At 38.6% G+C, this 26,235-nt stretch overlaps 1 protein-coding gene across 6 annotated transcripts in view; it reads right to left on the reverse strand.

Annotated features, from left to right (window-relative positions):
* BANK1 (B cell scaffold protein with ankyrin repeats 1) overlaps nt 1-26,235 on the reverse strand; it is a 143,187-nt gene that overhangs the window by 90,035 nt on the left and 26,917 nt on the right. For 4 of the 6 annotated variants that reach the window (XM_080590649.1, XM_080590653.1, XM_080590651.1 and 1 more), the window contains exons 3-8: nt 25,995-26,066; nt 24,582-24,647; nt 12,276-12,424; nt 10,910-11,048; nt 8,722-8,864; nt 2,078-2,198 (exon numbers count right to left, since the gene is read on the reverse strand). In XM_080590649.1, the coding sequence (XP_080446775.1) occupies nt 2,078-2,198; nt 8,722-8,864; nt 10,910-11,048; nt 12,276-12,424; nt 24,582-24,647; nt 25,995-26,066 (690 nt within the window). The remainder of the gene's footprint in view (nt 1-2,077; nt 2,199-8,721; nt 8,865-10,909; nt 11,049-12,275; nt 12,425-24,581; nt 24,648-25,994; nt 26,067-26,235) is intronic. The other 2 variants (XM_080590654.1, XM_080590652.1) reach the window with 1 other exon arrangement.

Here is a 26,235-nt window from a genome sequence, read left to right on the forward strand (position 1 = left end):
CTGTCACAAGCTTTTGGAGGAAAATTACATAGTTCATCAAGCTTTATGAACTAAGTGTTTGATACCAAATCTAATCAGAAGCTCTACTTATTGAGTTCAACAGGCTTTGAAGCCTTCAGAAGCAAAGCCTGGAAGTCGGCGAGAACCCTACAAGAATCACTTACAGGCAGTCACTGAGATGTTAAGTATTGGTGTCTGTATTCTGATGTGTCAACGTGCCTCTATTCAACTAAGTACGTCTCAATGCAAAGCGTCTTTCCCCTGAAAATTGACAACTGGAATTCTGGCCTGTTTTGACCACTAGGGGAAAAAGCTGAAAATACAGCAATTATGAAATTAGGACCAATTCTTCTGCCTATCAGAGAGATAAGAATAATTTATCTCAGTGCTAAAGAGCTTTTTGTCAATAGCTTCAATTCCTCCACAGAAGTATTTAATTAGTTTTCATTCTTTGACTTTTTCTCTCTGAAAGAATAAACATAAAAAATGGTACTTGGAAAAAAATGCTATAAAAACAGTAGAAAAATGAGATGCTAGTCCTCTACTAGACATGAACATGTTTAATGCCTGCTTGGCATGCTCTCACAGGGAATCAAAGACATGCATTTAAATAGCTTTCAGGCAGAAGGGGGGATCAGAGCCCTAGGCCTCCTACACTGAGTATTTCCAGCTCTGCAACCACAACCTCCTTTTATCAAGGATCTAAGCATCCAGCTCCGTACTTTGTTACACCACACATCAAACCAGTTCATTTTAGGAAGGTCCCTATCTGGCTCAAGCTCACAAGCAGTCAGCTTGCTCTTGAACTGCACAGGCCTTTTGGCAAGGGATTACAGGTTGGTAAGCATTATTCTCAATATTCAAAGATGTGCCTAGATCTAACGAGTTCCCAGAGAAGCAGAAAAATCTTTTGTTCCTCAGAAGAAACACTTCACATTGGGAATGATGCTCTAATACGTCCTATACATCCCTTCCCCTGCAGCCCTGCACAGGAGCATGTCAAGGACAGGTGGCTCAGTTAACACCCTACTTCTTTGCTTCCACCAACCCAGACTCACATTTAAGCTCACTTTTAGAATGCATGAGAAGAGAAATCATGTTTATCTGCTACAGAGGGATGAATTTCATCATAAAAGAAACCTTACTCAAAATGAAAGGAAGCACGATAGTGGTCACAGTAGAGATTACCTTGAAAATTTGTTCTGTTTGGTTATGAGAAGTGTTACATTATAGTTGAACACAGTGAGTTTATTTTCTCTCAAAACCACAGTCCGGTTACACAAAACCCGAGTCAGCCAACAACTTGAACACTTCTTTCTTAACTATTTCAGGAGGGAAACATACAGTTTCTTGGTAAAGCTGAGGTCCAACACACATCTGGAATAACATCATAATGATGTTTTCAAAACACAAACTAAATAATCAAACTTGATTTACTGCAATACAATCTGAACCCTTAATGAGTGGCTAATTCAAACAAGACCTTCCACTAAATGGTGGCTTATGGTGGTACGCTACTGGATTGCGCACACAGTGCCCCTACTTCATAGCCAAATCCTATTTTAACTCACTATAATTATACTGTTAGGTATATATATATATACACACACACACTAATAAAGTAATGAAAATCATTAAGCAGAGTTACTAAAATGAATGTAGATGCTTTGTTTTGTTATTTCAAACTTGGAGAGCACAAAGTTTGAGAGTCTTGCAACAAGATCGATTAGTAAAAATATATGCAAATACACACAGATAATATACAGGCATGTATGTCTCTTACTGTGTTTTCTCCATGAGTATAAATCTGCTGAGCTGAGAAGTTGTTAATTTGTATTTAATCCAAAGCTGATTAAAAACATTCAGGTAGACAACTCTAAATACATAGTACTGACTCAAGAAGTAATGTTTTACAGATTTTTTTTCTCCAGTTTTTTGTTTCTTGGTTATGCTGTCCTTATCATTGATTCCTGCATTTCAGCAGTGGTCTTAAATATTTAAAGATTGTCATATTAACATTTATAAGTAATGACCAAAGCAGCAGCAACAAAATGAATGCATAGAAGAAGGGACTCACTAGCTTGTTGATAGTGCTGCTCTTCACTCTGGGATATGTTGAATTCAGACGTAATTATTTTGCTTTCCAATAACAGAGTCAGAACACTGTCCAGCTTCTCCACAGAAGAAAATCTAAAAGCCTGTTCAAAAGACAAATAAATAAAGTCCGCACATGTGTTGCATATGTATTTTTAACTTTATCCTCAGGTTGCTAGTGAATCAAATTATTCAGGCAGCATTATTACAAACTCAGTAAGACCAGCATAGTTTCTGAAAGTTACAGAAGAGGTATTATGATATACAAGGACCGGAATAACACGATACAATTGAAAAGAAACAGATATTATAATTTACAAAGTTCAGCTGTGACTAAAAATTTCTGAAGGACAGGTAAGGACAGGAAGATTTGTATTTATATATTCTTGATTTAGATATGACAATGCTGTCTAATAATCAGGAGCTGTTCTAACAGATGCCAGGTACCAAAAAAATCCAAGGTCTCATTACAGCAGTAATTCAGGATGAGTTTAAAGAATACAGTAGCACTGTTACTGGAAAGCTTTACATTAAGATCGTGTGCTTTGCTAGGTAGGAAATGGCATCAATTCCATCAACCATTGGCCTGACACTGCTGCCAGATTAAGAAACTGATAGCAAGCAACCAGTTAGATGAGCTTCCTACCGCGTACTTAGTCTTTAGACAAGGGAAATCCTCACTGACTTCTATGAGATCATTTTTTGACTGCCTAATTCTGCCTGGACAAAAGGCCAAGATTCATTCCTAACGACTCTCAAGGCAGCCATAATTAAGTACTTTTTTCCTTGGTGTGATGAGAGGTATGACTACAGGGATTTGAATGGGTAAGGGCGTTTTACACTAAGCACTATAAAGATAGTCTGTGTTACTCTGGGCACCAGAAGAAACTCAGCAGCAGCAGCAGCACACTCAGGAGTTGGTTTACACTTGACACAAAAATAATCCTGGAAGCGTTTAAAGCCAGGTTGGATGGGGCTTTGGGGAACCCAATCTAGTGGGAGGTGTCCCTGCCCATGGCACTGAGGTTTGTGACAGATGATCTTCCAGCCCAAACCATTCTGTGATAAGTAATGACTTAGGAACAAGCTCAAATGAGTGCATATGCAGAAGCTGTGCCACAATGAAAGAGGCTCAAACCCACTGGTATTCACTGAAACAACCGTATAGCAGAAATTCCCCTATACAGAGGGTAAATACATAGGCTGGCTGCTAAATGAACTAGATCTGAACTAATATTTTAAATTTCCTCTGAAGTGGCAAGGACATCCCATACACACTTTGCTTCCTATCTAGCCCTCACTGTTCAAAATAAAAATGAACAAAAACAAACAAACAAACATAGCAACACCTGTCTGTTACTATCTGTCGAGAAATACCTGAGGAACAGTTTCACAGAGACCAATTCAGACTGTCTTGTATTACAAAAGCCAAATAAATACTCCACAGGCTCCTTTCAGCAAGCGCTCAAGCTAACCTGGCCTTCCAAGGTTCTCTGGAAAAAACAAGAGCAGAGGCAGGAACCTTTCCTTCCCCTTTTCATTTAGACAGAAATCTGGGGGAGAAGTACCTTGGGAATGTATAGCTCTTACTTTGCACTTAAACAACCAAAGTGATGTGAAATAAAGCAATATTTCTCAGTCTGAGACAGAGCAAGTTCTTGAAATGAGAAGGGCACACAATTTCGTGAACTTGCAGCAAAATTTTCAAGGTCGCAAACAGTTGCATGCTTAACCACATCAAGCTGGTCAGTTTTTACAAGAGGTAAAACAAAAGGTCAGTTTTTACAATACAGGCCAATTTCTGTCTCAGTGTCTGACCTCCCAAAGGGAGCAAATTGAATTAGAGTTAGATTTGTCATGCTTTAACAGGTCTGCCTTCCAAAGACCAGCCCATCCATTCCTAAGAATTTGAAGGCAGGCACAATGTGCTTCTGATACAGTTTTCACAGTGAGATTTGCTTCAAGTTTTCTGTCTCATTTTTTTTCCCTCTTTCTACATGGATCTGAAACCTGAAGGCTCAAACACATGATTTAACAAGCAATCCTGTAAATGAAACCTTAATGACTAGCTTTTCTCTACTACTCTACAACAAAGACATGCTAAGAAAATATAGTTTAACTATTAAAAATATACCTACATTGATGCCTTTCAGCTCATACACAGGAAAGCCTGTTCCACTAGTTATGCGAAGGTATTAGCCGAAATAAGACTGACACAGAACCAGCAACAGGAATAGTCTGCACTCTCCAGCTAGCAGGAAAGAGCTCCATACCAACACAAAGGTGATCTCCTCCAGGAAGGAATTCACTTTAGAGACATTTACTTTACTGTCCCTTTCTGTTGCAGAATGCTGTCAGACGAAGCACAGTGCATTTATGTATTCTGATATACCCTATACAGCTCTCTATAGGCCTGTGGGAACTTGCTGAGAAACCCCACCACCACCACACACCTCAAATTCATGCTGAAAAGCCAACAGGAATAGGACAGTATTTAAAGTTAAGCACGCTGCAAGGAAACGCTGAACCAGTGAGAAGTTTGTGAGAGCCCACGTTTTATCTGAGAAAAAAAGATTTAAAACCTGACAGAAAAGAAGAAAAAGCATGACTTCCTGCCCATGTCCCTGTTCTTCGTTCCAGAAACCATTCAGAATTAAGCCAGCAAGTTTCCAGGCAATACTTCTCCATCCACTCTGCTCTCCCCTTCAATCTTAGTCCTTCTGCAAGTATTGCAAACTACCCCAGAGCTCATCCCCAGAAGCAAGCCCTTATTCCCCACCTCCTCCCCAGGTATAGGCACCATCTCCCCTCCCTGCCTCCTTTTCAGAGCAGCAGGACACAGACATGAGCAACAGAGAAGCCCCAAGTGCTGGCTATCCATCACACCTGGGCATCACAACAATAACATTCATAAAAAGGAAAAGCCCAAGCACATATTTTGCTACTTTCGTGAATGAGATGACCTACATTCTTTCGTAACTGCTAACAAAGCCCTGAAAATGTGTGCCACTGAAGCAGCACACAGACACTAAATTAACATACTTCTCACTGGCTTTAGCAGTACTAACAAGGTTACATTTACATAAAGATGAACTACTTCAGTAGTTTTTATGTATCAGATACTACTTGATATGCACTTCCATAGCTAGATTACTTCTGCCACACAGTATGGGCTAAGGTTGAAAAAAAAATCACGCAGGCATTTCTTACAACTTTAGCCACTGGTGGAATATGGAGAGATTTCATATTTAGGGGAAAAGAAGGAAACATTTTAAAATAAGAGTTGCTAATGTGGCTTAGAAGATTGAAATATTAAAAACCGTTTCAAAGGAAGTATCTTAGGGGATCAGGTGAAGGCGCATACATAATACCTCCCCATAAGGCATATAGCTATTTCTCACAAGTTTTCACAGAAAAGGCTGCAGTTTATTTTCATTCTTCTTTTTTTTTTCAATATACTCTGTAACTGAAATCCTGTTTGATGACTATGATATAAAAAAATCTCAAAAATCCTCAGAATCACATTATTCAACCCAAGTTTGTCACAAAAACTTTTTGACTCTCTCTGGATACTCTAAGTCACTCAAACTAACAGGAACCTATCGATTTCAGTAATAAGGATATGACCCTACTTTCCACTTTTCTGAAATCCTAAAAAATGTGTACCAAGAAACCCCAACACTAAAAAATTGAATCAATAGTTGCATTTGGTAGAAAGTCTGAGAGAAAAATCAATACAACATGTAAATCCAGGGGAATGTTGAAATGAAAAGTTGATGAGAAGTGAAAAAAAAAAATAATATATATATATGAAAAGTTTACTTGTGCATTATAAAAACTTTAAAATCAGTCAGGTTACTACTTACAAGAGTTTCTTTAATGCAGAACTGTATGAAAGCGAGAGAACAAAAAATGAATGGCCTTCACCCCATGTTCAGCCCTATATGTTCTGACAGCAAGTTTGTTCAGAATTATAATACAGTTGTTATAATCGCAACTCTTCCTACTTTAATATAAATTTTCAGATTGTATTCCTTCAAAAATTTGGGAAAGAAACTCAATTAGTTTTTACTCTATTTATTTTCTTACTCTGTAAATATTTGCTTGGTTTCTTAAAATGTCTTGCTAATGTTGCTAAATGCTTTTAGAAATGCAGACAAATACAGAACAGAAAATGATCTCAGAGATGCAGCAAAGAATTTCATCCAAAACCATGATTTGTGAAAATCTTAGAATACATTTACTCTAAACTATAGCTAGTGTTAATCTTTAATTCCTCTCTAAAAATAAAAAGAGGAATGTATAGGTGCAGGAGTCCCATGCTTTGCTGGCCTCCCATTAATGCCTATGAATTGACCTGACCATCAGTGAAAGGAATGGATAGCTGTAAGCCTATTTATTCGTTGGGTTTGGTTTATCTGTTTGGGTTTGCTGGGGGACAAAGCAGAGAAGGGGACAATAGTCTTCGTGTTGATATCATCTCCAAGTTGCCACAAAGGCCGTCAACATGATATAAAATATAATGAAAGCATTTTACCAAAGCATTGTATCTTTGGTATGCATTACTGTAGCAATTTCCTTTCATCAGAGAATTTTAATAAGGATTGCAAGCATTTGTGAAAATCTTGAACTTTTCTTTGAACCACAGAATGATATTGCTTTGATCAATAATTGCTGTAAGCTTTTCTATTTTACTTTAATTTTGTTTTCCATTGTGTTTGATTGTTACTTTGCATAGATAAACCACTGTTGCCCCAGGATACTTTTGCAAATAAGCTGATAGTCTCAAAGGTTTTAATTATCCTGGTTAAATAAAAGTTACTACTACTCCTGCTACTTGATGGGAATTCTAATTAGTACCAAGGCTGTTCTGTTTTTCTTCGTGTGAACAAATTTAAGATTAAGTTAAATCATGTTCTGTAAATTGTATTTTTACAATATATCTTACTGCCATTAAATCAGGTTCACATGAAAGCTTAAAGTATTTTAAAAGTTTGTGGAAATGGCTCAGCTACCTAGCCAGTTAACATACCTCACTCCCTGGCCCAGTGGGTACCATTAAATGCAATGACAAATCTTCCAACCCATGCACGCTTACAAAAGGGTTACCGTCAGTATACTTTCTTACACAGCAGTCATCATATTGTGTGGATTGTAAAGCTTGCTTGACTATGAAAATTTTCTGATTTTCATATTTTCAAATGACTGATTTTCCAGTTGCCAACACAATAACATTAAGTTCACGGCATAGAGTACCTACTCATTTAAAAGCTTGCTTATTACCCAGATGAGTAAAGGCAAGCAAACTGTTAAACACAGCTGATAGTCATAACACTACAGCTGTATTTCCTGGTGCTACTGCTCTGCACAGAAATATTTTTGCATTTGTATATAATTTGAATCGCATGTGTCTTACTAAATATTAAGCATGCTGGTTAAATGAAGGGTCAGACTCCTGAATAACACAAAGAGATCTCCATTATAAATAGCAGGTGTGTCGTAGGTATCTAGGTTACGACATTAGTTATATTTTTTAATCATAATACATTTCCTATGCATAACATTTTAAATAAAACCTGTTAGAAACTTACGTCCAAGTCCTTCTAATGATGGATATTACAGAGATTTTAAGAATGCACTTGTATTTAAAGTTACACTATTTTTTCTTGTGCAATGGCTTGTTTGCTTAGAACAAAAGTGAAATGTATTTGGAAACAATCTACCCCCATCCTGAACTGAATACAAATAACACAATACATCATTTTTTATTAATCCTTTTTTTTATGTTTATAATGCCTTAGGTGGTAGATAAGGTAGATTTGTCACAGGAAAATGAGACTGTCTGCGCTGGAAACAGAGACTATTATTTTTGTTCTGGCTTTGCAATTACAATATAGACATCATGACAAGTCTGCTCTGGCTACCCACCATTCAACAAATGATACTTGAGGTTCTGTTCTTTCTTAATAAATGTTTTATTTTCTTACTATTTTGTATGTGCCATCGGCAAAGGATGTTGCAGAGTACTGCAGTCTGCTGTGCTGATTTGAAATCCAGCTCAAAATCTGAATTCTTCTAAATATATGCAAAGAATCCGCATGGCAACCAGCAAACCACATGAATGATAATTCAGCAGCTGTAAATGGACTCTGCATGAATAGCAACCTGCCTTTTTCTGTACCAGCTATGCCAAAAAAAAGATCCCATTTACTGGTGAATGAATAATAATCTTCCAAATACAATGTGACTTAAGATTACTTGTTTCTATTGGCTTTAGAACATACTCAAAGGAAGGCTTTCAAGGGAGAGAGACATCGCTACTATTTGTTATTATTTTCATCCTCTGTAATGTAGGATGTTGTTCATTGGGCATATACAGCACCAAGGATGTTTATATCACTCTAAATGAAAACAAAAAAAGGAGAGAAAATCTGTTTTCACTTGCCTGACTTGCTCACAACTAGGTATCTCAAAGACGGGCCTCTTTAATCCTAAGCCTATTATTGAGCCATTATTCATTACTACGCAATCAAAATAAAGTCTTTACAGCACGGTGTATGTTTTCTTAGCTCATATTGGCACTTACATTCTATTTTTTTCATTAACTTAATGCAGAAGTCAACTTACCTGACAAGCAAAAGCTATTGGGTCAGCCACTTTCTGAAACACGCGCTCAATCTCTTCTAGTGCAGTATAATACTCGATCTGTGCTGTGGTCTTAATGACTCCCCCACAGTAGACATTTATATATACAGGGCCAGCAGGAAAATCTTATAAAACACAAATCAGAACAGTAGCTGAAAATATTTTGCAATCCCAGACCAGACATCTCAGGGAATGAGTAAAAGAGCAGAGGAAAATACCACAGAAAATACATAAGATGTGATGAATTGATTGGATTTGCATTTCACAGATGATTTTGTGTAGGCAGTTCTGTATGCAGGCCTTTCAATCTAACATTAAAAAGCTGACAAAAGAAAATACATATCTGCAAATCCGTATGAAACAAAGCTACTGTATTGCTTCACGTTAGAAAGGAGATGAAAACTGTATACTTCCAATTTCCGACTTCCCTTTGATGGACTGATGACCTATAATCAGCTCCCTTATGTCTACAAATTAAGGAAAAGTTCATTTATTGCAAATTGCTATTCATCTTTTGAAACATTTTCTTAATTGCAGGCAAGGTTCTCAAAATTGGACTTGAACTAGACTGCAGAAATTGCAGTATAATTACTTCCATTCCAGTTGTTTACCTAGTAAAAGCAAAGGAAAGAGGCATTTGTACAGTCTGTTACTTAAGTATGACTTGCTCTGTGTATGCAGCAAGAGCCCTCTCTATGAGCTCATTTTATAATTCATTAGTATTCATTGTGCCCGGCATCCTGCTGTACCATACCAGCACTAGCACAGTTTTCTTACAATTCTAACTCTGCCCACTACAGAATGATAAAAATGCGCAACCCTGCAAATGGAGAAGAGTAATAGGGCCAAAGAAACTACATGAACAGAACATTAACTGAAATGGAAAGCTGCCCAAACTTTTTTTTCCCCATTTTTCTTATAATGTTAGATCAGCTAGATCCTTATTATTAAAAGCTATTCCCAAACTTCAACTTCTCCAGTTTTTGTAACAAAGATTATAGAGAAATGTTTTAAAAACAAAAACATTTCAGAAATAAAATTAAACTGCAGCTCTCTACCACATTTTTCATCATATTTCATTTACTTTTCCCAATTTATTTCTGCATCCATTATTGGAACCTCCCTGTGATTAACAATGATCTTATAGAATCATTCTGTAAGAATCCTTTAAGACCTGAGAACAAGGATTTAAGCTTTCCTCTTCTGAAATCCAGTTACTGATGAAAATTTCCTGTTGGCGATGTATTTCCCATTCATGTCTCTAAAAACAGACTCTCTGCACCATCACAGCAGTAAAGAACAGGGCACATGGACAGTGGTCAGCATTAAAAATCAGGCCACAGAGTTACCCAAAAATAGTGCCAAGAAGCCTGTAGCTCTAAGAAAACTGTAGCCTACATATATATTTTTCTTCATACTGTAGCCTAAATATATATTTTTCTTCCTACCTAATGTTGTATTGCAATGGTCATAAAATAAAATATTATGCAAGTTCCTTTGGGAATATACAGCATGCAACAGAGCGGCAAGCTACACTCTGAATGCCTAGGTCGTAACTGTTTTAACTTGTAACTCTCATAAAGTGCATGGGGACATGTGTGACCCTTAAATTGGCACTGTACATCTCCTAAGATAAAATGTTGTGTTTTTTCCAGGCAAAATAGGAAAATATGGCAAGTACAATTATGTATGGAACAGTTGAAAAAAATCATTATAAACCAGCAGATCTGAGTGACACAGAGAAATGGCATGAACATGAAAAAAAGAACAGAGAAAAAATATTTCCTATGTCAGTAAGAATTACAGAGAGGAGTATAACCAAAGTTACTGCATTAGATATAAAATGAAACATTTTAGTAATAGGGTAATAAGAAAAGAATATTAGCTTTCCATTTTATGGCAGTGTTTTTGAAGAATGTTAATCTGTGACTAATCAATGACATTTTAAGACTGCCACATGCCATTTAACCACACAAAAATAATCTAATAGAGCCTAGTTTCCCATAAATCACACGGCCTTGCTTCTCTGCATTATTAATAAATGTTCTGTATGCAAAACCCATGTACAGGAAACACCTACAAAGCAGTGGGAAGTGAAACTACTTATCAGAAAAAGTGAAGGGAGTTCAAAATTTTCTCCTTACTTAAAGGTAATGGTTTTTTTTCTTACCTAAGGCTTTCATATACTTGACCTTCTTACTCCAAGAGGCTGGCTGTGTCCTAATTCGTTGATTATCTGCTATGAATTCAATTTCAAAAGTTTCATCATCTATTTCATCTTTCAACAAAATGAATATTTCACCAGGGTTCTATAAAATTAAAATATGTTCCCATTAGTCAGTCTTTCATAAAATTATACTGAAAGCATAAAATGCAAATTAAAACATAAGTTGGAAGGAAAGTTCCTTTACCAATACGTTCATACAAAAAACAGCACAACACCAAAACATGATGCCATCTCAGCGTTATCCTTCAGTATTTTACAAACAATAAATGACAAAATTAATGTAGCATTTAAAATTCAGCTTACCTACCAATGTTCTAAAGCAGTATTTTAAATGCATATGTAGGTGTAGTGCTACTTCTTCTACAGCTATTCTACTGTACAGTCTAGAAAAACAACGTTCAAGCATGTAAGAAGAACCTACAATACTTAAGACTCGTTTAAACTCTTACAATGAGCTGACAGTAAAGTAAGACAGAAGCAGCGAGTAACCTGAGACAACAGCCCTCCTGAACTGAAGTGACTTGCACTAAAGTGTTGTTACCGTATGTATAGGATATGGCATAAATGGTACATATCAAAATAAAACATCTCTCTTATTACTTGATATTCAGCTGGTAATCTGCCCCCAAGGGCTAACATATGGGCCAGCTCGCTGAAATACAGCAAGCAAAATATGTGACATTTCAACTGCAACCTCCATATCTGACCACAGCCACCCAATTACATGAAGGAATGCAGCACTGGATAATGTATTTCCTCTGTTTACATTTTCACATATTTTCTCACAGCAACCCTGATCAAAACCAAACACACATGAACATTTGTGTCCACTGGACGTGCATGCAGATATGTATACAAAAATATTTCTGATTTCAATTTAAAATTAGGCAAGGCACATGCTCATACGATTGCTCATTGTGTAACTCCTGCGGTACGGGTACATATGTATGTGCCCATTGTGGATTCTTCACAAGAGACTCTCTGTATCTCCAGAAGTCGCTGACTATATGCTCCCTCTAAACTACAAGGTCCTTGTGACAGTAACATCTCTACCCAAGCTGACAAATAATTCTCATAGAAACACAATCCCTCGGAGGCTGTCTCAAAACTATTTTACTTGCAAATCTTCTGGCTGCAGTATGGATGTGACACAAAGACAAAATAAATCCGATTGCAGTCTTCATACACTCTCATTTTGGCCCCTTATCTGAGATTTGTTTTCAAAACTGATACAGTATGAATGAGACTGCAGCAGGAAACGAATAACACTGACTGTTATCCCGAAGATTTTAGCATCCAAAAACCTTACCTCACATGATATTCTTTCTGGAAGCACCAATACCGACTGCTCATTAACTTCTAATGTTTCAGACAGTACTTCTGGTTCAAAACGGAGATCTGTTTTTTCTGGAGCTCCCCTGGTATCTGGTAAGTTAAAATCATAGTTGGTCTGGTCATCTGAAATAAATAAGGTGAAGTGAGGACACTGTTAATCACTCCAGATCAATAAAACATGGCAATGATTTGGTTTAAAACATACTTGAGAACTTGCATAGCATTTGGAGTCACATTAAGGGCACTGCATGAAAGCTTGGCAAAATTCCCTTTAATTTAAATAAGGTGAGGTTTTCCCCTCTGATAAAGAGCTTGCCTCTGCTTCTGGTCCTGCAACCTTTATTTACATGAACAGGTTCTACTCATATGCTTCATCTCACTAGAGTCAAAGCAGACACGGCCTTTAGACCAAAGTCACCGCGACCAACGAGGTTGCAGAGAAGAGCCCATTTTGCTGTCTCAGTAAAAGAAACTCTCTTGCTGTTAGCATTCACTGGGAGAAACTGTGATTTTTACCACTGCTGCTTTGCTTGTATTTAAAGAAGGACATGCTATGCTCTTAGAACCTCAGCCCGCCTGTCTGCAGGAAGGATTGGTGAGGACAGGGATGCATGGGACCATAAAACCACAACAGTAGACACACATTTCCTTGACACTGAGGCTCCGTAGCCTTTGCCCTCCTTCATGAACAAAAAGATGGCCCCAAAGGCTTACATATATTTTGTAGGACAGTCTGGGTTTGGATGTGCTACACCAATCATACAGGCAGCTTGTGACCAATTTCTTTTCCGTTTCCACCGTACCAGGAAAGGCCCAAGAGCCACAGTGAATCCTTCACCAAATCACAGAGTTTTAATGAGGAAATATAAAAGAATTGACAACTGTATCTGCAGAGCTCTGACTAAGCCTGTGTTTTAGCAAGGCTATTCCTCACACCTGCTGCTTCTCAGCTGTATCATTACTGCTCGGCTCCAGACACTCTATTACCCTGTACAAAACACTCTTGCCACCCATCTCAAAGGACTGCAGCAGCTCTTCATCACGCAAGATTACCCGGCATATTGCAGACACCTAGTTAGATTAATGACAACATCCCAAGCAGCTCAGAGTTAAAAATCCTGACTGGCTGGTGAGACAATATCCTGAGAGATATCAACAGTATCTTGTATTACTCTAAATTATGGAACATCCACAGCCAATTACATTCTGGGACACAAATAACTTCTCGGGCACATCTTCGCCTTTTAAATAGATGTAGAATGAATATAAATTTGTGATGGGCAGCATACAGAACAGTAGCAATTTGCCTCTGCTCAAACAAATACCAAAGGCATTTTTACTTCTTTCCAGAAGTGCTCAAGTCACTGAGGTACACAAACCACACAGCACTCCTGAGCAGCACAGAACTCTTTCCATTCAGCATCAGTACTGGTAATTTACAATTAGTTTTCCCAGTTCTTGCTTGCCTTTATTTCCCCAGATATATCAGTCTCTCTGATACAGAACGTTCCCTCTCCTTACCAACCTTGCTTTGCTTCTGAAGGCACGGATTTTAATAAATTTCTTCTATAATAAATGCAACCGCTAAGCGAAGTTATGCTGGCGAATGTAGTACAGAAACTTTGGTATGCAGTGCCTGATGGAGAATGCGTTTTGGAGATGTGTTTTGATTTCTAAAGAGGTCTCAGAAAAACAAAAACAAACAAAAAAACCACCTATCATTTGTCCACGCTTTGTTGAGGAAGCTAAAGGTTCTGTGAACATCTATGGTGGCCGGTACAGTGCTCATCACCAGCTATTAAAATTTCCCCAGCCTACTCCTGTTTATATCATCATGCCTTTAATGCAAACTAATTCGCAATGTAAGTGATGAATTCAGTGCAGATTGGTAAAATTACACTGAGCCTATGTGTAGACATACTTTCCTGAATTGAAGTAGTTCTCATTCCCTTTGCTTTGGTTTATTTTGAAAGTCAAATAAACTAAACTGAGTAAAGACTATACTGAAAGAGAATCCATGCAGTTTAACTAATCCAGCTGAAAAAGTAAGTTAATTTCTCTGATTATCATGGTACAGACTTTATTCAGCACTGCCTTTCAGGAAAGGAAGGGCCTGAACCCTTGCAGGGGAGAACAGTTTTAGCTTTGTGTGCCTAGGATGCTGTATACCCACAGCATGTACTTCAGGAATATTCTATGTTCAGATTTTAAGTCACTCATAAATCTTATGCTAAAGCACACAGAATTTGCTTCAGAAGGCAGCTCATATGAGGTGCATGCTTCTGAAAAATCTTCTGCCACTTTATGCAAAGGAGCCTTGCAAAGACAAGAAACGTTTCATTATCAGCCAGACAGAATGAAAGGACAGAATAATAAATCTGGTAGGCACTGGATTCATAGGTGCCAGCTTCCTGTCATTTATCATTCTTCAAGGATTGTGTGGACACATTCTAATCTATGTGAAGTTCATGATAACTGTATTTCTACAGCCTGCACTCTACTTATCAAAGGTGATGGCCGTTGCTTCCACCTTTTAATGTCTGCAATAATTCATCTACTGAGGTCAATACTAGTGCTATCAATTTGATTCAAATTAGGATAATGTTTTCCTCCTACATTAACTGCTCTTCATATTTTTATTATGCGTAGTGACATACATTATCAGGACTCCAGCCCTGCCAAAATTAGGACTGCATTGCTCTACAGTTTACACAAATTATTAAGAAATGTGGCTCTTACATCACAGACTGATATTTAATAGAATGAGGGATTCCCCTGTTGACTGTGAAAAGTGGTTAGCAATTTATTAGCTAAAAATGATCAAGCAAGACCTCTTCCAGTAAATGTCAGGTCTATACTATATATATATATATCAATGAAAGTGATCTACAGCAGTCTAAGAATAAGAGTGATTTATATCATCACTACCCTATATTTAGTGAGCAAACTCTAGAACCACCATTTCCAGCACTCAGACTCCTACCAGCAGTTGCATACTACCTATCCTAAAATGGCGTGGAACAAGGAACAACCAAGTGAAGTGTTAGTTACAGATGCTGAACAAGCAACACACCAGGAATTAAGCAAACTATGGACTGGTGGCAGTAGCTAAAGCAATACGGTTCATAAGGGTTTAATATCACAGTAATAATACTCTGTTACAACAGATGGAGCATATGTATAGACATCTTTTGTGTTTACTGTGGGCAGAAGGTGTTATTTGCTACATTCAAATTTTGGACATCTTCAACGTTAATCCTCTTCAGGGTCTTACATTTAACCAGAAAGTGATGGCTAGGGAACCTCATCAATTGTTAAGGCTTTAAGAAAAAAAAAAATCATTTAACAAGAATTTAGAACTGGAGGTGAAGATTATCTTAAAAGAAACATAAAAGGAACATCATTATAATCCTGAAATATATAAGTGAGTGGATATATTAAAGGGTAGGTGTAGCTTGGTGAATGTGTTCTTTTAACTTTTTACATTAGTGACCTATCTGTGAGGTTCTTAAAATGTAGCAGTAATGATTAAAATAATGGATGACTAAAAACGGATCCTTTCTTGTAGGGTCAAAATATAAAAAGTTATTAACAATAACTAATGATGCTTAGACAGCACTATGAGCTAGAAGCTGAAAAGAAACCAAAACCTACAATAGTCTTCCATTGACTATTCGGGGTACTCCTGCTGGGAATTATAATTTATTATAGAGAGCAATGCTCCATCTCCTTCGGGCTGTTTTTGTTGGCTTGCTTTTGACAAATATCTATCACTGATCACAACACAGAAAAGACTGATCTTAATTTGAAGATCGTATTTAAATAATCAAATATTTTACCTCAAATTACTGCGACAGATATTCATTTAATTGGGCGGGGTGCTGATGTTCTCAGTTTTACCTCAATCTTTTCTCTTAAGTCGCATAACTTCAAAACATCAGTTTGGTATATTTTACACAAAAAATTTTGGATAGCATTATTGCTTTCAATTCCACGTTTTTATCTGAATTCATGAAATAACTTTGAAATTGCATTCCTCCGCATGAACTGCAATTTTCATGAAGCCCTTTTAGTCTCTTGTGCATTCAACAACTAATGCCTAGCCGAGGCTTCTGAACAACTTCCACATCACATCCGACCTCCTCCAAAAAAAGAATTGTAAATATCCTCTTTAGCTTTTCCTATTGCAGTCTACATGTGGGTTTTAAATTGTCTGTCTTTGATTACTTGCTACATGTTTTGAGTCAACAATGTGTGACAGATTTGGGGTAATAAAAATAGCAGAAAACAAACTTATAAAAGATTTATGTGTTTTCTAAGGTTACTCATGGATTGAGTTTCACAGCCAAAATTTAGTTGGCTTTACAAAAGCAAAAAACCTGCTACCTTTATGATTTTCAGTCCTTCTTTAGGTCTTGCTAAAGCAATGCCAGCTGAAGAAAAGAAACTGCCTTGAAAAAGGTCCTCGTGTATCCTCATGTATCCCTAAATCACACAACAAACAAGAGGAGGGAAAATAAGGGGCAAATCAGCTCAGACATGACAAGGAATGGAAAGGTGATTAAGCACATGTGGCCAACTTGCCACGCAAAAGAAAAGACGGGATGTTGCAGTGTCAAAAGATTAAAGTGAAGAAGATGACAGAAGAGCATTTTGGTCAGATTCAGCAAATTGTTGAGGCATGATCACAGTGGGATCGCTCCCTTGCATGATGTGAGGTATGGGCAGTGGTCATCCTACTTTGTTCTGTGAGGTATAACTAAAGAGAGGCTCATGTAAAACTAGCTTCCTTTCAGTTCAAAAGCTTGAAGCCAAACACATATGAGCACTCATCAGAGATGAGGACTGAAAGTAGAGCCAAACACACACACAAAAAGGCAACCTCCTAAATGTAGGAAAATCAGGAAAAGGACTTAGGCACATCACATTCTCCCTGCAGTTCACCATACGTTTATCATAGATGATCATGAAAGTTAATCCTCTTAAAGTGTGGCTGTTTCTAAATGCTGTATGACCTCAGCAGAGAGTTGCAGCAGAGTGGCAATCAAAGCCAGCTTCTAACCGCAAGGATCGCTCTAGAGAAGACCTGAGAAAGGCTGTAAGAAACACGGCAGCAGCAAACATCCACCATGCTGGCCTTGCCATTCAGTGAATCTATCTTACTCAGCATGAACTTGGGATTTATTCATCTTTACTATAAATCTTTGCTAAGATACAATTTCAAAGCAAATCTCCTTTTCTACTCTGTTGAAAAGTCTTCTTTTACTGATGGTGAGGGAGGCCTTGGGAACTGAAAGGTTTCTAAAATCACAGAAAATGATTAAACAAGCTCAAACATACAAACATCTGACTTAATTTCTTCCATTTGTTTTCTGTCATGTATAAATTCCAGACCAAGGTAAATGCATTCATTATTGAACAAGTGTTAAATAACATTTCTCTCTACGCTGAATCATATATCTTTTGTAAAATACTTTGGCGGTTATCTTTGTTTTTCTCAAAATCATTCTCAGTCCCAGTTTCTGCTTCCATGGTTGAGTTCTTCTGTCAAAAACAGTAGCTTTCTGTGAGTTGGCCTATTTTGCCCATGTCTCCAAAATGGTTGTTACTTTACTTATAGTGAACAATTTTTCTTGCAAATAAGCATCAAACTGACAGCTTCCTTAAAAGCTACGAGGAACAGCATTTTCTCTTCTGAGAATTCAGACTTGATGTTCATGTTATATTAGCAACGGATGGTGCTGCAATTTTCATTCACGCCTATTTCTCCCCCACAGCATAGTAATCCCCCCACATCTATTGTTTTCTGCTTCACTATGTACCTGCAGGCAAAGACTGATTTGATTGCAAAGGTGCGTACCCACCTTTTTTGTATTAATCAGGTATGGTTTTGTACATAATTTACCACTCTGATATAGTTGTAGCCTAATGGAGCCAGCATAAAAGCATCTAAACAACATAAAAGTCATCGTATGTGTATACAAATTGGAAGAGGGGTACAAACAAAAAAATCTTGCCTTCAAAAAAACCTAGAACAGCAAAAAGCAATTTACTATGAATTTCTCAATGCTTCTTACTTAAGAAATAATTTGCATGAAATTGCAGGTGTTTGTTCCAATACGTACTTTCATATGACTTTAACTGTATATTCAGAGGCAATCCAAAGCTACAACAACTAACTAGCTCCCAACTTGTCTGTGGCCTGGAAAAAAAGATTTGATAAACTCATTAATCCGTGTTTTGATTCCAACGTATACATTTAGATTAGAGGTTTTTGGGGAGTAAGTCTCTCTCTGCCTGTGTATCACATTTTGTGTTTCTTTTTACTGCAATCAAATCCATGATATTCAGTTGTAGCAGTAGCACTAAGAATATGACCACTCTGCTTAGCTTTAGACACACAGAAAGACTTTCCCGAAGTTTCTAAGCTATTAGTCACGCCAATTAGTTTGGAAATCGTAACTACTTGCCTGAGGTCATTCAGGTGCGGAGCAGAACTGCTGATGGAACCCAAGCCTGTTATTTCCAGTTTCTACATTGCAGGTACTTCCTTCCTGAGTCTTCTCCTGGGATACGCAAACTGAAGCCTGGCCCTCCGTGAGCACCAGCAGTTCTCAGATATTAAAGCCTAATGTTATTAAATTAATTAATAATCCTTTAATGTTATTAAAGAACCCATCCAGCTACTTCAGGGTTACTGGAGTTCTACCACAGTAAGAACATGGGCTTTTTGTTCCATTTCTCTATGGTATCAGCACACACCTTTTTTTTACTTCAGTAAAGGATGATACAGCACCAAACACGGCCCCAAATCTGAGACAGTTACAACAAGAATGACAGAGATGTGTTACTCTCCAGCTGCTGACTCAAATTGCCTCTGGAGACGAGAGGACTGTTAGCAGGGGCCTCCAGGGTTGGGAGTAGACCTCCAAAACCTGTTTGTCTCATAAGATGGCCCTGCAACTTTGCTATTATTCTTAAGGGGTTACCTTCAGCTGCCTGCTGGCCCTATTATTCCTAAACTACAATCTAAGCCTCATATACTTTGGCCTGGTCCAATCTGCGTGCTGCATTTGGACACAGAAGCGGCACGTGGCTACATTTTGAATGACACAGATATAAAAGAACACAGATAGAGGAGAGCATTTTCAAACTAACTCATACTTGAGGGAAGCACACCTGGCAGGCAGGCCAAAAGCTCAGATTTCAGGCTGAATCTTAAAGATTTTGCAAACACCATCCCCAAGGAACTACTAGTGAGCAGCCAAACTTTCCCCTTTTGACCATGTCAGAAGCTATTCTCCTGACGAAGAATATCCTTTACAGTCATCAAAATTCAATGACAAGGCAGAAAGGCCATGAAGTTTGACGTAACTGAATAGTCCTTTAACAACTGCATTGGGAGAGGTAGAGGGGAGAGACACTGGTAGCTGGCATCCTCAGCCTTCGACCTACTCAAAGTACAGGATATGTATCATGAACAGTATCCAAACACTGACACAAGACAATGTGCTCCACATCACAGCACCCCTTAAATCAATCAGGTAACGGAAGCTAGCCTGGACGGCAGCAACTCATTTATCAAATAGCATAACTTGCTCTGAGTATGACAGCAGAGCTCCAATACCTGTACAGGGCTCTTACCAGTCCCTGAATTAAATTTATGATGCTTTTCTTGACCTGTACAGATCTAAGTTATATGGGATATGCCTGTCTAAGAGACCATGCGTCTCCCCATGCCATGCTGCCACAGTTTCAGTCAGCAGAAAGATTCCTACCAGACACATTTGTTAATAAAGAAGAAAAAAAAAGTGATTTGTCAGCAAGACCAGCTCACCAGGAGACAGGCTGCTTTGCAATTTATTCCCGCCTCTGGTTTGAAATAGCTAAAATCTATTGACCCTTAAGGTAGACTAAACAGCACACTGATTTCTCAGGAACACCATAAAGAGCAGTATTTTAGACATGTATGCTTGGTTTCTAACTCTTGATTATTTTCCCTTTGTTAGGTTTATGAATATGAAAGTAAATCTGAGGCCTTTACCTGTTAAGGTACCACCCTTGAACCCAACACCCAGGTGCCAGAATACACAGATTCTACTAAAACAGGATTTCAGACAGCATTATAAGAACTAACAGCAGAGCGGAAGTGCTCTGATAGCCCCTTTACCTCTGGAAGGGATGCCATCTACTTTGCTACCAAGTGCCGGCCTTTCTTGAGTTCAGTATGGTTAAGGATATAGCTAGCAGTGTGCACATATGTTAGTTTGAAAAAAACTCTGGGCAGGACCAAAAGATGTCTGCTAGTAAACTTCATGGGTAGACAGCTATTACACGTTCACATCATATTTCTGTGCTCGGACTGCCCACCCCTAATTAATTCAGTTAAATAGTACAGGATATAAACCTTAAAGGCAAATGTTAAGAAAGACAAAGCTGTTTCACAGAAGGGATCAGCCTTTCTGAAGGTGAGTATCAGCTAATGGGTATTTAAATTTTAGGCTAGTCGTACTTTGCAGGTAAATTAATGAATGCAACTCAACAATAAGGCATTTAAATTTTTTAGCTATATGGTTACAAGACTGCATACCCTGATCCTAGTAAGATTGCTTCACTTCTCCAACCTCAGTACAAATTATAAATAATGAGTCTTTGGAGAGCAGAAAATTTCCTGAGGAACCACAAGGGAATCTCTCAAAATGCAGCTTTCTAGTAATAAATATAAGACTACTTTTCTTATACAGAAACCAGAAATAAAGTAAATACATAACAGTTGTGAGTGGCTAAGGAACTGACTTGTTCAGCTATCACCTACAGGAATGAGCCCTCATAAATTTGTAACATGGTGATTAGCATTCCACAACTGGATCTTTTCCATCACTGGCAGGTACTAGCAAATCAATTGTTTTCACATCTGCTTGTAGCTCATATTTCCCCAAAGGATCGCAGTGATCATATTGTTTTTCCATCTTCCAGTGTACTCTCTGACCTTTTCCCCCAAGGCCTTGCACAATTCACTTTAGTCAATCACTTCTTATTGATTGTTAGTGCTTGCTCATTCCCCATCTATCTTTGCTTTATTGGATATATTGTTTGTTTTCTTTTTTTTTGTGTGTCTTATCATCCACTCACTGCTCTTTCCACCCTTGTTGCTTAAGATTTCTTATTTTGGTGTTACATTTCTGATCTGTTCAACTTTCATTCCAGTTCAAGTCTAAATTTCATCTTCCCTCAGCTTGTCCCTACTTTTGTGCAATGCCTGTACACTAAAAACACATTTCAGCTTTCAGCATGCCAGTCTGCACCTTACATAAAATGTTGTTGTAGGAAAAATTCTTTCTTGATTTGTATTTCTCCAGTGATCCTGTGTACTGAATTTAGGCAGCAAGGTTTTAGTAGTGGAGGGCTGCAGGGGTGGCTTGGGTGAGCAGAGCCCAGCAGCTGCCCCATGTTCCATCAAAACCAGCTCCAAAAGGGACCCTGCTGCTGGCCAGAGCTGAGCCAGTGGGCGACGTTGGTTGGGCCTCTGTGAGAGCAGATTGGAGAAAGGAAGAAATTGCACAACAGCAGCTGGGAGAGAGGAGTGAGGAAAACGTAGAGGAAAAACAGCCCTGCAGCCCCCAAGGTGAGTGCAGCAGGAGGGCAGGAGGTGCTCCAGGCACGTCGCAGCAGTTCCCCTGCAGCCTGTGGAAAGGCCCCTGGTGGAGCAGGCTGTTCCCCGGCAGCCCATGGGGTGAACAATCTTCCTGTCCTCTCTCAGCCCTTGAGCCCTTTCTCACTGTATTTTCACCCCTCTTCCTTTGTGGAAGGGGTAGAAAGAAAACGGTTGTGGGGGAGTTTAGCTGCCCAGCAGAGCGAAACCACCACAAACAGCCGCTTTTGTTTTGTGTCATCCATACAATTCGGGACTGCATATATTCACTCTTCTTATCAGAGAGAAGCATTTTTCATAACTCATCCAAAGTCAAATCCTGCCCAGCCACCTGAAAGTTCACGTACTTTCTGCAGGGCACTAACACACTGCTTCATTTGCAGCTGCCATCTTAGTTCCTTGGCTTTGAAAAGACTGACATGCTGAATCGTGGAAACTGCAATCACTTCTCTTCTGGGGGTACTTCTCCCTTTGAAGTTTTGCAGCAGCAGCAGGTAACTGCCCCCCATTGCACCACCAAGAAGAAATCTCGACCAGGCATTTCCTTGTAGTCATTCAGGAGTCAGTCTTAACCACACATACATGATACTATTACTGGGAATCCCTTTTTTCTAGTCAGCTCTTTTCACTCATCACATCAGCAGAGAATCGATCTGGTCCTCTTAGCGATACCCAGACATCATTAACCAGCAGATACTACAGTTGAGATTACATGGCATCCACTTGGGATCCCGCAGAACTTCTTAGCCATGAGCAGGAAGGCAGCTGCAGTGGGAAGGGAAGAATAATGTAATGCCTATTTTAATGGCATGGTACACGAACCTCCCAAGCGGTGAGAAGGAAGGCAAGTTTGCCATGGAAGATGACAAGTTTTCAGATCTTTCCTTCTTAAGTGCTTCAATACAATCAGTGCTATCAAGGTAGCTGCCAAAAGCTGACTGAAAACTGCGGTCCAGACTGTTCCAGCAAAGATTTCAAGCAAAATTTTTTGCTTTTGATGCAAGTCTTCCTTAGCTGGAAAATCCTCAATTCATTACAACGTCAACCACTCAGCTGATGGGAAACTTGGACTCGAAGCTGCTCTTCAAGTCTCCGTATAAAAGTAGAAAAGGATTCACATGAAAAAAAGGGTCAGGGTTTAAAGGAGGACTTAGAGCTTGGAGGAACATCTCCTCAGTCTTTTCTTTTCTTAGAATTCTGTTTTCCCTAACCATTCCCTCTTTTACTGTCCTTTTTGGGTGTCACAAACGTGAACGTAAGGAACAGTGATGCCAGCTTATTGAGCAACTTGGTGATGAGCCAGTAATGACAAAAAGCCATCTTTATACCAGCAAACTTCTTCAGTGCACTAAGCCATGGTCCATTCAGCACAGGACCAAAAGAGACATCCTTAGAAACCTTCACAATAGGGCTGTAGGGATAAACAGTGTCACTTTACAGCGGTTTGCTGCTTGAGATCATACCACTACACCTGCAATGCCAAGACAATCCTTGTTGGAGGGGAGGTGGGACTAATAGGAGAAGGTTTAGTAGGAAGAAATGCTTGGTGCTAAATACTCACTTCCATACTACACACATTTCAAAGAGGCTTATTTCCAGCTAGTTCTAGTCTGGACCTGTAAGATGCACTCCTGCTAGTGTCTGAAGTGTGCCGAGCGAGCTTATTGAGTGCACTTGTCATTTTAGTCTTATCTCGGAAGTATCCAGTACACGTGCCCCAAGACTGTTACGCATTGTGAACTAAAGCACGGTAAGCATTTAAAAGCATGTAAGTTAACGTGAATGTTTTGAAATTACCTTAAGAAGCTAAAATCCTAAACTCCATAGGTCACCGACATATATAAATATAATTCATGCCAGTAAAGAAGAACCAGTGAGCTGGCAGCATCCTTCAGCCCTGACACCTTGCCAGGGAGACAGACCTACTGGGACAGGAACCTCAGAGTCCAGCAGCACTGAGCTCCTACACCGGGAATTCCGCAGTAACTCTCGGCCTCACAAAGCCTTTTTCAGGCAGCACACTGGTGGTGTTAAACCGATCACTTCACAAAGGTGTCAACCCAGAAATAAGTCTGTTTAAGTAAGACGTGGGGACAGGAAATACATTACACAGCTCTTTACTAAGAGGAAGTGGAGATTTTACCCTCCTGTTTTCCCCAGTAAGACTTTTTATGGGCTTTTACAAATGCAAATACACCAGAATGGCAGATGCCAACAGGAGCTGAAGTCTGGATGCAGGGCTTCTCCCAGCCACTGGCTGACAGTGACTGATGCTGCAAGTATGATGTGAGTAGGACTGCTCTCTTTTCTCCACAAGCAAAACTCCATATTTTGGGAACAGAAAAAAAGAAATCTTTTCAGGGTCTTCCTTTTTTCTCTACTCTGAAATTCAAGGAAAAAGGAAATGGCCCTGTTGAATCTCTTCTTCTTTTTACATTCCTCACAAAAACACATGGTATAGATGTGTGGGTGGATGTCTGAGAACAAGGCATGTTCCTCTACACAGCTGTATGCTATGGTAAGATCAGTTTATTGCCTTTCATGTCTGACAAGATGCAAGGAAACAAATTTCATTTACTTGAATAGAGCCACTACTCTTCAGAAAATGCAAGGGGAGTTCAAACTCACCATCTGCAAGAACGGCTTCATATATGTAAGAAAAAGAGGCTCCAGGACTTTCATTCTGTGGCTTACCTAAGAAAGAGAGTAATTCTTTAATGGGTATCTCTTTCAAAACATCTTTAAATTGTCATCAACTTTGGATAGTAATCATCACTGTTGTCAAATTTATTGTTTCACTGAATCTTTATTTTGCCCTAAGGAAGACCTTAGCATTAGAAAACAATCAAAACATTGGCAAAGGAAAACAGTTAACAAATGGACAAGCAACTTAGAGCCTCAGAAAAAAGGAAATGTCAATACATTTATTTGAATATTTTTTTTTTGTAAGATGAAATTTTGGATGTTATTCTAAATGGATAATAAAGCTATCTTAAAGCTACAGTTTTTCAGATAGGGAGAAAAAAATCCAGAAGCGAGTGGAAAGAACAAGCCTAGAGACAGATTTAGATGGAACTGCATTTACCCCTTTTCCGCAAACCACCCCATGACTGATCTTTTCACTTTATTTAGATTGCATGAAACCTAACACTCAAAAGCAGTCTCTCTCCGTTGTGGTATACTGCTGGCTATTTCTTTTAAACCGATCTGTACTGGGAGCAGTGCACAAGACAGACCTACTCTGGCACTGACTGGTGGTTTTGCACTAAAAGATGGTGCTGTTTACTTTACTCTGATTCAGTTATTCTTTTAATAACAGGAGTCCAGTGAATGTGGAGGGGATTCCAGTGAGAGGAAAAGGCTAGTGATATCTGCTGACTCCTGCTCCAGAGAATTTAAATAATTTCCTGTTCCAATCCTGGAGTTTTAAGGCAAAAAAGGTAGCAAGCCTTTTAAAACATGGTTTTGAGAAGTTCTCATTAGTTTTATATTCCTCTTTTCTTTGAAAGGTTTTACAGATGACCTGCAGATGTCCGAGCAGTCACACAACTGATCTGAAAGTAAAGGGAGTTTGAACCTGGACATGCAAAGTACTGTATGGTGGCAAGTGTTACAAAAAGCCATGCCTCAAAGTAGAACCAGAAGAACTGCTTCACCTTAATCTTGCTAAATACTAGTATGTAAAACGGTGACCAAACCCACTGTTGGGATAGCACTCATAATACAGAAATGAGCTCTACAGAACAGCACATTAGCAAATTGACAATTCTGTTTTCTCAACAGGATTTGAATGGCGTTCAAATGCCATTCAAATGGCATAAGTAATGCAACCACAAACTCAAACACAAAACAAAGTATCAAATAACTGCTAATTAACTGAGTACTACTTATCCTGTGTGCTAATGAGGCCAGCTTCTTGAGAGGGAGAAAAAAAGTATGCACTTACGTAATTAAAGGCAATCAGTGCATATGAACAAGGGGCCTAATTAAAATCTAATAGGCTACTTTGTATCTGCAGCATTCTGACTTTTGAATACTTACGATTGTAACTGTAACAACATTTTTCGGACCAAGCTCTGTCCTCAAAGCCATTTGAGTCAGTACAGGGAAACCCTACCAAGATAGAAATCTGATTCTATATCAAAAAGTTTATTTTTTTCCTATCCTAATGTTAATTTTATTCAGCATGAACTTATATAGGTGTTATACTACTTTGTCAGTGATTTATTTATTTATTTATTTATTAAATTAGGAAAACATAACCCTTATTTTATCTTACTTT

The sequence above is a fragment of the Anser brachyrhynchus genome (genome assembly GCF_964034855.1).
Source record: "Anser brachyrhynchus genome assembly, chromosome: 4".
In the NCBI taxonomy this organism is placed as follows: domain Eukaryota; kingdom Metazoa; phylum Chordata; class Aves; order Anseriformes; family Anatidae; genus Anser; species Anser brachyrhynchus.